The following is a 12,059-nucleotide window of genomic DNA, read 5'->3' on the forward strand; positions in this document are numbered from 1 at the left end:
AGATGTATCCAGAATAAAAGAGATATCATAATATCAAGAAGAAATCAACAAGGATCTTCCAAATATCAAGGAAGCAACCTAATTCTTCTCATGTTCAATTTCTTATACTCCTTATAATTCTCAATTGATTGTGTATATAAACACATGTTCATATTGTAAAAGTCAGATTGGAATACTTGAGATTTACTCTTGCTTAGACATTCATTTTGTGTATTTCTTCTTGCTATCAGAGCAGCCGTGTATTCCTACCTCTCTAATGGCAGTCAACATGACCTATCCCTATCCTAAACATGTGAATGTGGTAAACTTTGTCACAATCAAACTGATAGAGAATAATTATCTCTCTTGGGTGACTCAATTCAAATCATTGGTGAGACACCAAAAATATCACAATTTTCTCACAGGAGAAGTGGCAAAACCTGCTAAGTTTATTGATCAAGATGGACAGCAAACTGCAAATCCTTTGTGTGCAACATGGGAACAAAAGAATGGTCTTCTCAGATCTTGATTCATCGAGACTTTTCATAAGAAATTTTGGGTTGTCTTTTTGAGCTCGAAACGACAGCTGAAATGGTCAGCTCTAACAGAAGAGTTCTCTTAGCACACTGAAGCTCAATAGTTCAATTTGCTATCAAAACCTCACAATTTATAGAAGGGAAGAGATCACTTATAGCCTATCTAGGGGAATTTACAACCTTATGTAATCAAATGTCAGCCATTGGAAAGCTGCTTTCAGACTCAGCAAGAAGTCATTAACTCCTGGAGGGTTTTAGATGAGACTACGAGATGTTTTACACGTCACTTTCAAACAAACCTCTAATTTCAGCCCATGCAAACGTGATTTCTCAACTCAAATCTTCTTATCGTCATCTTCATCACAACACCACAACACAGGATGAAAACGCTGTCTTTTTCAACCAAAATAATAGTAATCGAGAAGCAAGACGTGGTGGAGGGTGACGAAGACTTCAAAATGGCAACATTAATAATGGCAGCAAGTATCATAATTTCTCACAAAGTGCTCAAGAGTCTAATCAAACTGGTAGACGTGGAGGCTATAGAGGACACGTCAGTCATTCATCATATCAGCAATTCAACTCTATGGGATGAGGCTTCATCCAAACTTCACGATCTAATTAGTCTGATAATGATAAGAGACAGACTTTTAACATAAATCAGTCCCTTATTGGTCAAATTTGTGATAAAGAAGGTCATTGTGCCCTTTAATGCTCAAAATGATTTGACCACTCAAGCAAGTTAAGAGGATTCCAAAGGCTCTCGTAGCAAAACATATGAACGATCCTATAGAAGAAAAATGGATACCCGATACAGGTGCAACCTCACACATCACAAATGATGTTGGTAAGATCTCTTCCCATGTCACCTACTCCAGATTAGACTCTGTAATGGTTGGAAATGGACAAAATATTCACATTTCACATGTTGGTAATTTCACTGTTCCTAAAGGAAACTGTCCTTTATCGCTAAAATCCATTCTAGTTGCACCCTCAATTAAGAAAAACTTCTTATCTGAAGCAAATTAACTTCAGCTTACCCTTGCTATTTTGAATTTAACAAAGATGATTTTTTTCATTAAGGATTCAAGGAATCATGCAGTTCTGGCTTCGAGAACTAAAAGAGGTGGTTTGTACGTATTGACCGGATCTCCACACCATGCTCTTTATTCCATAAGACAACAAACTATGGATGAAGAAACATGGCATTACAAACTTAGTCGTCCCAATGTTGGTATCTTGAATCATCTCAAGGATAACAATAAGATCTCTATTAAAGGGTCAAATAAGTTTTTTTGTGATAGTTGCCAGACTATAAAAAGTGTTAAATTATCTTTAAATCTTCTATAAATAAGACCTTTATGCCATTGGAAAAAGTTCATAGTGATCTATGGGTCCTACGCCAGCTACATCCTTCCAAGGTTTTAAATATTATGTAATGACTCATTTATACTAGAATACTCATAGAAATACATATAATAAAAATACATGTATTGTAGTAAAAGTAGATAGGCCCAAAAATTTTCTTTTATTGCATATAAACATTCTTTATACAAAATAGAGTATCATTTACAAAAAGTCTTCAAACAGTAAACAGTGTAGCTATTGCTCCTTGCTTGCCGACGCTTATCCGACCGTGTCCTCACCTAGATCCTGCAAACACAAAGAAAACAACGAGGTGAGCACACAATAATGCTCAGTAAGTAAATCCTCTACACATCTGTCCCCGTAACTCTTTCTCGTAATTCTTTCCTTACACTTTTCTCATCTTATTTATTTTCTCTTTCTGTTTCTCTTTCACATAGCTCTTTTTCTGTTAACTTTCTATTGTATGTCACGGCTTCATCTTACCGGAGGCATAGCTGGGTGGAGTCCACAAAGCACCAACCCACTCTTCGTGACTTCTACTCATTCTCTCTCTCTATTTTTTTCTCACTTGAATATCACGGCCTCATCTTACCGAAGGCACAGCCAGGTGGAGTCCACAAAGCACCATCCCACTCTTCGTGACTATCGAGTGGAGTTCACAAAGCACTAACCCAGTTTCCATGACTGTTGGGTGGAGTTCACAAAGCACCAACCCACTCTTAGAGTTTTTTCTCATTCTCTTTGCTCTTAAAGTAGCTTATTCACAAAGTTCTCTATTCTTTCTCAAAGTAGCTCATTCACAAAGTTCTCTATTCTTTCTCAAAGTACTTCTCAATGCACAAATAATGCATATGGATGGTTTATACTCATTAATGCACTCATGAAATGCCAATATGCAATGTTGCAAGAATTAAGGTTTACTTCTCAGGTTCATACTTCTCCTAGTTATTTCATCAAACAACTCATGTGCATACCAAAGCTCTACTTTATCTATAACTCTACTCTTCTCTTTAACCATCCAAAATGAGAGAAAACTCCCTCACATAGCTATAATTCCTATCAAGGAAAAACAATCCTATAGGGTTTGTTCAAACTCCCTTCAATCTTCAATCAAACTCAACCCAACATCATGCAATCTCAACACTTCTCATATCTCAATTATATTCAATAACCACATAGATAAATACTCATAACATATCAATCTCTCAACAAGCATAATACATACATGCATAGAGAAATCTCTACTCAAAAGATTTCTCAAATCTCAACTTGGTTGGATTTACTTACCTTGTAATGGAGAGATTTCACTAACACTTCTCCTTTCCTTTGATAGTTTGACTCTTCTCTACAACTTTAAACAATAACACCATAAGACTTCAATATACATATATAAGCAAAACTTCACATCTAAAGCAAGAATCCTTACCTTAGGATGCTTTAGATTAACTTTCTACCCCAAACTACTCAAAAAGCCCTCTAAAATCCTTGAAATATTGAAAGAAAAGTTGAGAGGAAGTGGTGAATGAGAATGGCGATGGAGAAGAAGAATGAAGAGTTTACTAAGCTTAATCCTTTTTTAGCTCATATTATAACAACTCTTTCCCATTTTTCCCTTACTCTTTCTTAGAAATTTTATCCTTGTCCTTTAATTCCTTACACTCACACCCCAAACTCTTAACACCTTCTCCATGAAATTTTCTTACAATTCACTCCCCACTTTTCCAGCTAATTAGGGGTAGAATGGTCATTTTGCCCCTATAGAAAAATATCTAGAAACTTCATTACACAATTCAGTCGGCCCGTCGCTGCGGCGAAGACTTTCCTTCGCCCAGGCGAAAACTTACAAAGCGTACGTCACCATGGCAAAGACTGAAATTCCAAAATTCGCCAAGTCCTAACCAATTTCAGGGCAAACACTCAACCAAACCAATACATACATTCAACCAAGGGCCAACCAACCAAAAATAACAACATACCAACTCAATTGAGAACAAATCAATAAACATTCATGTAATGCAACACAAATTAGCTACGTACCTCAAGTGGGGTATTACATATTATGCTGCTATGTGGATGATTTTACTAAGTTTACTTAGATTTACCCATTGAAAAGGAAGTCAGATTTTTATGGAAGTTTAAACTTATGGTTGAAAAACAATTTAATCATAGTTTAAAAATACTCCAATCTGACTAGCCATGCCTTAAATGATTTTCTGTCTACAAATGGCAGTGTTCACAAGTTGTCATGTCCACATACACTAGAGCAAAATGGTGTAGTCGAATGCAAGATGACATTTGTAATGATCTCAACCTAATATCTCATTGGAATTTTTGTCTAAGACACCATTGTTAGTCCCATAGAGTTGAGATGTTAGACAAAATTCCAATGAGATATTAAGTTGAGATCATTACAAATGTCGTCTATTTGGGTCAACCATTTACCAACACCAAACTTAGACTTTAAGTCTCCTTATGAGTTGCTTTATAATATGGAACCACAATACGCTTTTTTGCATATTATTGGGTATTTTTGTTATTCGTATTTGTGAGATTATCGTGACAACAAGTTCTCACCAAGGTCCCTAGATTGTGTGTTCTTGGGATATAGCACCAAGCACAAGGAGTACCCCTCTAGTGGAAAACTCTTTATCTCTCGACATGTTATTTTTAATGAGAAGTGTTTTCCTTTTGCAGATCAAAATTCTTAAGACACTTCTTCATGTGAAATCAATAAAGATTTTTATATTGCTTCAATTCTAGACTCTGAAATATTCAGTTCACAGATCAATCTTTTAGCCACGTTTACGACAGGCCATTCAACATCACTTGGGCTAGCCCAAGTTGCTACCAAATTCTCCTCCAATACACCAATAGTTCAATCTTTATCAAGGCAATCTGTCACATCTGGGTATGCACCCTTCACCATCTATTAGTCTCCACATCAATCACATGAGTAGCTTGTTCCCAACAGAAATGACAATCCCACCTCAGGCCTACTGCACAATCAAAATTTTAGTTTGTCACAAAGTCCGACTATGTCTCCAGCCCATAGAAATGTGAGACTTGTGCCTTCCACTTCTACTCCCACAACTAATGCCACATCATCCCAACTTCCTTCATCTCAAATCCTTTCACTTACAAGTTCTGTAGCTCCTCAAGTTTTCAATTTGACACCTGCTAGCATTCACAAGCCAAACCCGAAGTATGCTCTTGTTGTTCTTTGTGACATTCTAGTTGTTCCTTCGTTAGTCTCTGTTGCTATTCATTATCCCGAGTGGTTCGCAGCCATGGAGGCTGAAATGGCTGCTCTCTATCAAATCACACATGGTGCACTTGTTCCTTGTACTTCGAATATGCTGTTGTTGGTTGTCGTTGGGTCTTTAAAGCGAAAATAAGCGTAGATGGTTTTCTTGACCATCTTAAAACTCGTCTAGTTGCAAAGGATTTCATCAGAAAAAATTCGATTTCTTGGACACCTTTAGTCCATGTTTTGGCCAACAACCATTCGCATTGTTCTCTCCGTCGTTACTATTCGTGATTGGCCTATCTTGCAGTTTGATGTCATAATGTTTTTTTCTACAGGGGCATCTTAAGCCCCAATGTATATGGAAAAACCCCTAGCTTTGTAAGTTCACTGCCCAAACTTGTCTATCAGCTTTGTTAAGCTTTATATGGATTGAAACAAGCACCCTGAGCTTGGTTTGATCGCTTCAATGAATTCTTGTTGGATTTTGGGTTCACATGTTTTCCACAATTATTGGAAACTAATTGGCTGCTCCTCTATTTTTATACTTGCTCATAACAGGTAATTCTCGTTCTCTTTAGATTGGTTTGCAACCTTGATGGCCAAACTTTTCCAATGAAGTCTTTGGAAGCATACATTATTTTCTTGGGGTTGAGATCATTAGTCACTATTCGGTTGTTTCTCTCCTAGAACCAGTATGCAATTGATCTCCTTTGACGGGCTGATATGGCTGACTGTTGACCAATCTCTACTCTTATGGTGGGTGAAACTTCCCCCTTGTCAGAAGGGTGATCTCCTTTTGCACATCCTCCCACTTTCCACACATTGTTGGTGCTATCATATCTCATGGAGTGCAAAAAGACCCAACAATTGCGCGCTCTTCCATTGAAGCTAAATATCGAGCCATGACAATAGTTACTGCCAAATCTACTTGGATTTGCTCGCTTTTGAAAGATCTCGAGTATCCCAATATGCCTACATCGCTTTTTTGTGATAATCTCTCTGCGCTTCACATGACTACCAGTCTAGTCTTGCATGGGAGAACGAAGAATGTTAAGTAGATTATTGATTTGCAAGGGAAAAGGTTGCTTTAAAGTTTCTTGTCACTCGATATGTTCCTACAAACGAGCAGGCTGCTGACATCTTACTAGACCCTTTCATGACCAATGTTCTTGTCTCTTCGTAGCAAACTTTGTCTGATCGTCTCAAGTTTGAAGGGATGTTGACAGAGTAGTTCAACTAAAGATATGCATTCAGATGTATCCAGAATAAAAGAGATATCAGAATATCAAAAGGGTCAAGAATCGATATCAGGGAGCAACCTGATTCTTCTCATGTTCAGTTCTTATGATTCTTCTTATGTTCAGTTTCTTATACTCCTTGCAATTGTCAATTGATTGTGTATATAAACACACTCATATTGTAAATTATATTGGAATACATGAGATTTACTCTTGCTTAGACATTTATTTTGTGTATTTCTTCTATAGCTGTTAGTCAAACCATGTAAAATCGTTGTGCACTTTACTTTATGCTTTGATGGTTTGTATTGTTGTTATGAATGGGCATTCCCACAACAAATGAACTCAATCAACTTATTCCGCAAGAGTTTAATGACTAGATTAGTTATAAACTTTCAACTCAATAAACAGTATAAGATTTCACAATTTAATTGTTATGGCAATGGAATAAATAGTTCGTTATTTGAGAAAAAGAAAAAAGAACTATCAAAGGATAACGATAAGTGTAGTGGGTATCCACAGATCAAATCAATCAGGGTAAGCCTTTTTGTTTTTTTTTTTTTTTTTTTCCGTCTTCACAAGTTATGCTTCAAAATGGATTCCTTTTGGCTTCCTAATTTCAATTACCCTCAAACGCAAAACCAATACTGTGGGTACACTATATTTCATATATAGTTCTCTTTTAGCACTAAAATTACAACAAAATCACATGTTAAAAATAACAATAATAATTTTGTGATATTAAAGGGAAGAAAAAATATTATTTTTTTCCTTACTTGAATAAAATTAATCAAGATTATTATTTTATTTTTGATATACTTAATTATTGCATCTTCCAATTCATCACTTTCTACTGTCTGTCTCTCTATTTAGTTAATTTTGAATTAATTGCAGTAATAATACAGACCTTCATAAGTAAATATTTTAAAACCAAATAAAAAGAGAGTCCACATGAAAATTAAAACCCTTCTCCTTTATAGAATAATCGAAGAAATGAATTGTCGTAAATTTGGAGCCAACTATACATTCAATTACAAAAATATGCCATAAAATTCTGGCATACGTCAAAAGAATTTTAAGATTTTGCTCGCTTGCCAGACATTCTAATGTAAATATAAGATGATAATTTAAGACAAGATTTATAAGTAAAATAAAAAAAAAGTTTATTGTTCCAAGCTCTTCTATTTAATTACCTCGTAATAATTGATTAAGCAATTTTATAAAAAGGTAATTCCAACATCTCTTTCACAACAACACCCATCTCTTCTATGACATAGTACTTCCAAGGTTGTTTTTAATACTTTAGGAATGTTTGGATAGGAGTTATGTGAATTACTAGGGTTAAGTCATCTATATTACTTCTTACCATTTTTGGTTGTCAAGTAATAAAGGTACTGGTAATCTTCAATTGGTAATATTGGAGGTAATCTGATTACTTCCATTTTCTTAGGTATTCTAAGATTACCAGGGTTTTTTTTTTTGTTACAATTCTATTTCTTATTAATAAAATTTTGGACAATAATGCCCCTATTTTAAAATAAATTTACATTATATACTATTTTAATTTTATCCTTATTTAATTAAATTTTTGGACAATAATGCCCTTATTTTACACATTTACAGACCACCACTGCCACCCAGCCACCACCGCCGGCAGCGGGCTAACCACCACAGACCGCCGTCGAGAAGTCGTCGGAGTTCTTAAAAAAGACCGAGATTCGGTGGGAGGCTTCCACATGGCCTTTTCCCGGCCATATTGATGGTCGAAAATGGCTATATAAGGCCGATCTGGCCGAAAACACTAGAGCTAGGCAAGATCTGCCGTTAACGGCTAGTCTATGTCCGTTAACGGCCAGATCTTGCCCAGATATAGCTGTATAATGGCCAAGGATCTGATCGTTACGGCCATACTGGCCTGATATGGCTGTTTTTGACAATCAATATGGCCAGAAACGGCCATATCAAAGCCTCTTGGTCCGGTGAGCTACTCACAGCGACTTTCAATACTTCCAATGGTGGTTTGCGATGGCGGCAGGGGTGGGTGTTTTGTCATAAATTAAAGTTTTTAAAGAGGGGTATTTTATCTAAATCTGAAATATTGGGGGTTAAAAGAAATTATTCAAAATTAATAATAAATAATATTATATTAATATTTAAAGGGGACATATTTAGTAATTTAAATAACATACCTTCCACCCCATAACCAACATATTAATATAACATACCCACCAAGTAACCAAACACATTTCCTAAAGATTCTCAGTAATCTTTAAGGTAATCTAACTTTCCGTTAATCCAACATTCCCTTAACCAAACGCCCCTTAGGGCTTTTATTTTTATTTTTTAGTTATAGATATTAAATAATCTTCTACTTATCACCCATCAGACGGTGTATAAATTAACTTTAAAAAAAAAAAAAAGATTAAACTACTTTTTCCCACCCAAGGTTTGCCTTAATGACACTTTCTCACCCAAAATGTTTCAAAATACCACTTTCCAACCAAAGTTTATATTCTGTTACTACCTAAATTTCTCTTTGTCACCACCATTTGAACCTCCGATTTCTTCTCTATAAAACTCCTCTCACTCCGACACCTATTTCTCGTCGATTATCGACCACCATAAAGTAAGGTTTCTTGTTCTTAGTTAATTTTTTGCTGATTTCGTAACAAATATTCAATCATCACCACCATTTGATCCACGCGCCTCCATCTACAAAACTCTTATACCTTGGCTCTTGGTAACTCGCTGATGCCGGTTGAGAAAGTGAAGTGTATTTTAAGTATTAACAAAATATAATTCTGGGTGAGAAGTGATATTTTGAAACTTTTTGGTCACAAAGCGTCATTAAGGCAAACCTTGGGTGGGAAAAAGGCCTTTACTCAAAAAAAAAGAACAACTTTGTAATTCTGGCCAGATTGCAGTATCTGAATTACTACTAGTCTCAGTCCATAAGTCAATTACAATCCTTGGACCTTGATAATAATCTATGTATAGTTTCTTAATTCTTCTTTAATCATGTTATTTTAGAAACCTCAAAAATAAAACTTAGATACTCGAATCTTCCAGCCAAGTACAGTTTTTTTTCCCCCATTACGAAGCAAGATCAAATCAAAGAGTTCAAAATATATAATTTATCAGAAAAATTAACAGAACAGAGGAACAAAAATACAAATCTTCATCTATATATCTACCTTGCAGCTTTACAAAGACTGAGATTGAAAGGAAATAATGGGAATGCTACCTTGGGAAATATATTTCAGTTTTTCTTCTTGAAAGACCAAATTTTCGTTCTTCCTAAGCAGTCCATATTAACACAACATTTTGGAGAAGGGATCCCTTTTCCCACTTCTCCAAAATATTGTGTTAATGTGATTAAGAACGAGAGTTGGTGCTCTTTTAGAAAACAACGTGAGGGCCTAGTAATTTATTTGTTTAATGATTTGCTTATAATTGGCTTACCTTACCTATAAACAAGACCAAAAAAAAAAAGTAAAATTATTTTAAGGGAAAAACTACTAGAGACTCAACAATCTATACCCTGTAACTTTAGATGGATATTGGAGGAAAATGGATGAACCACTGAATATTATAATACTATAATAAAAATAAAAAGTTTCTCTGCATCTTATTTCAAATTTATAAACAAAAAAGTAATACTATGTAATTAAAAATTATTTTGCTCGGTGCCTTGGGCTATTGGCGTTGTGGATGAGTCTTTGCCATTTTCGGTTCGAGAAAAGGTGTTTTTTGGTTTTTGTCGCCTTTTTTGGGTATTGTCTTCTAGCTTTCTTGGTTTTGTTCCTAACCCGGGACATGTCCCAAGATAGAAAAAGATTTTTGTATTAATACATAGTCACGTATAGGCTATTTGTTTTGATCCTAACCCATGGGTTAATCCTGAGATAGGCTGACCATTTTTTTATAGGCCTTTTGTATATTTTATTTTTTTTCTCTTTTTAAAAAAAAGCTTACTTACCAAAAAAAAAAAAAATGTAAAAAAAATTGACACATGTCCAAAAATGCAAAAAGGATATATAGGAAAATATTAGAATAAGTTTATATCACTACAACTTAATTATTATTTATTCTAAGTCCACGAATGACAAATCTCATATATAATTAAGAGATACGCATCTATTTATTTCATGTACTCTTAATATTAATGTTTGAAGCTAGCTGGCTTCGTTTTCTTCTCGAACATAATTGCTTCCATCACTGCATATATAAATATAAATACATTTTTAGATGGAGTCCATGAAATGAAAATTTTGACTGAATTATTGGCTTTGTATTTGGACTGCAAATGAAACAAGGTTTAGAACTTCTCTTACCTTATGAAGCAGACCATAATCGAATTCGGATGGTTTCATCAGGAGCTGCTGAGGAACTTCCCCATCATTCAAAATTATATCCTAATGAACAAAGCAAAATGAACAAGTTCACATATATATAAGAATCAGACTTCTATATTTTAATAAAGCAAACATAATTATTTGTTATTATTATAGGAATTTATAGTATATTAATTACACACCCCATTGATATCTATAACCGGGAAATGCATCTGTTTTGCAGGGTGAATTTCAATTTCTTCCAAGGATTTTTCACTATCAGAACCCTGAAATATCCATACAATATGTACATATTATAACCTCATCGTTAGGAATGCAAGAGCAATTGATTAAGGGAAAAGATGATGATATGGAATCGAACCTTGTTATAATCAAAAGGAACGAAATCGACCAAGAATTCAAGAAGCTCATCGTTCCTCAAGGCTCTACCAATGTCAAAACGCTGTAGTGTTCGACGCTTGCAATGTTCAGTTTGTAGCCATGCACGAAGTGTCAGCTCCAGTATGAACAGCTCGCACGCCTTCGAGAACACGATTGGAGTGTCTGCGCTGATCATCTAAACATAATATACACAAACAAACTCACTCCATACAAAATCTGCTACCAAAATTGAAGAAATTAAGAAGGGGGAATCAACATGCAAACCTTCACATCGCGGTTGGATTTCATAATTCTTTTGATCCTTGCCAGAGGTAGTTGATGATTGTTCTTAAAGGCTTATCATAGATCATGAAAATAACCAAACCCAAAACGATAAATAAGGGAAAAGAAATGAGAATGTTGCGAATATAATTGATAGAATTAGAACCTGAAGTATTACGAATGTCAAATATTTGTTGATTCCAGAACATTTCTAAACTATTCCTTTGCGTCTTCAGAATCCGAAAATGTCTTGCCTCTTCTTCATCCTTTGATACAGAAAGTTTACATAAGATTTTGATTAATCAAACAAGCATAAAATTCATCATAGAAAAGTCTCACCTCAAGATCATCTTTGGTTTCCCGGTGATAGGGCAATACAAAAGGAGTCGTGGGCATGAAGTTATGCACCTCTGGAGATGGAGTTGAAAGTGTGAACTGATCCACTGACTGATTCAAATCCATGATTGGCCTCCTCATCATCCCACTCACCCTCTTCATATCAAAACACTCTAGCTGCAATGCAACCTTTAATATTGAGAGATAGTCCTTAAAATAGAGATAATGAACAGAGTACTTAAAAGGAAATTGTAAAGAAGCAATAAGTAGTTTTGGGTAGTGAAAGGTATAAGCATTAAGTTTGAGATAATGTCAAGCTGGGATTTTTACCTTGCATGTACTGTCATCTTCCATATAT

The 12,059-nt window shown here is 35.1% G+C and overlaps 1 protein-coding gene across 1 annotated transcript; it reads right to left on the minus strand.

Moving 5' to 3' along the window:
• Positions 1-9,826: 9,826 nt before the first annotated feature.
• LOC116109535 (nuclear transcription factor Y subunit C-3-like) lies at positions 9,827-12,055 on the minus strand. Its single transcript, XM_031395763.1, has 8 exons — positions 12,032-12,055; positions 11,705-11,911; positions 11,532-11,619; positions 11,369-11,439; positions 11,085-11,279; positions 10,906-10,989; positions 10,703-10,783; positions 9,827-9,835 (listed from the first exon to the last, which is right to left on the minus strand). Exons 1-8 carry the CDS (start codon positions 12,053-12,055, stop codon positions 9,827-9,829), a joined length of 759 nt encoding a protein of 252 aa, XP_031251623.1.
• Positions 12,056-12,059: the final 4 nt, after the last annotated feature.

The sequence above is a fragment of the Pistacia vera genome, unplaced genomic scaffold, assembly GCF_008641045.1.
Source record: "Pistacia vera cultivar Batoury unplaced genomic scaffold, PisVer_v2 Contig581, whole genome shotgun sequence".
NCBI classification, from domain to species: domain Eukaryota; kingdom Viridiplantae; phylum Streptophyta; class Magnoliopsida; order Sapindales; family Anacardiaceae; genus Pistacia; species Pistacia vera.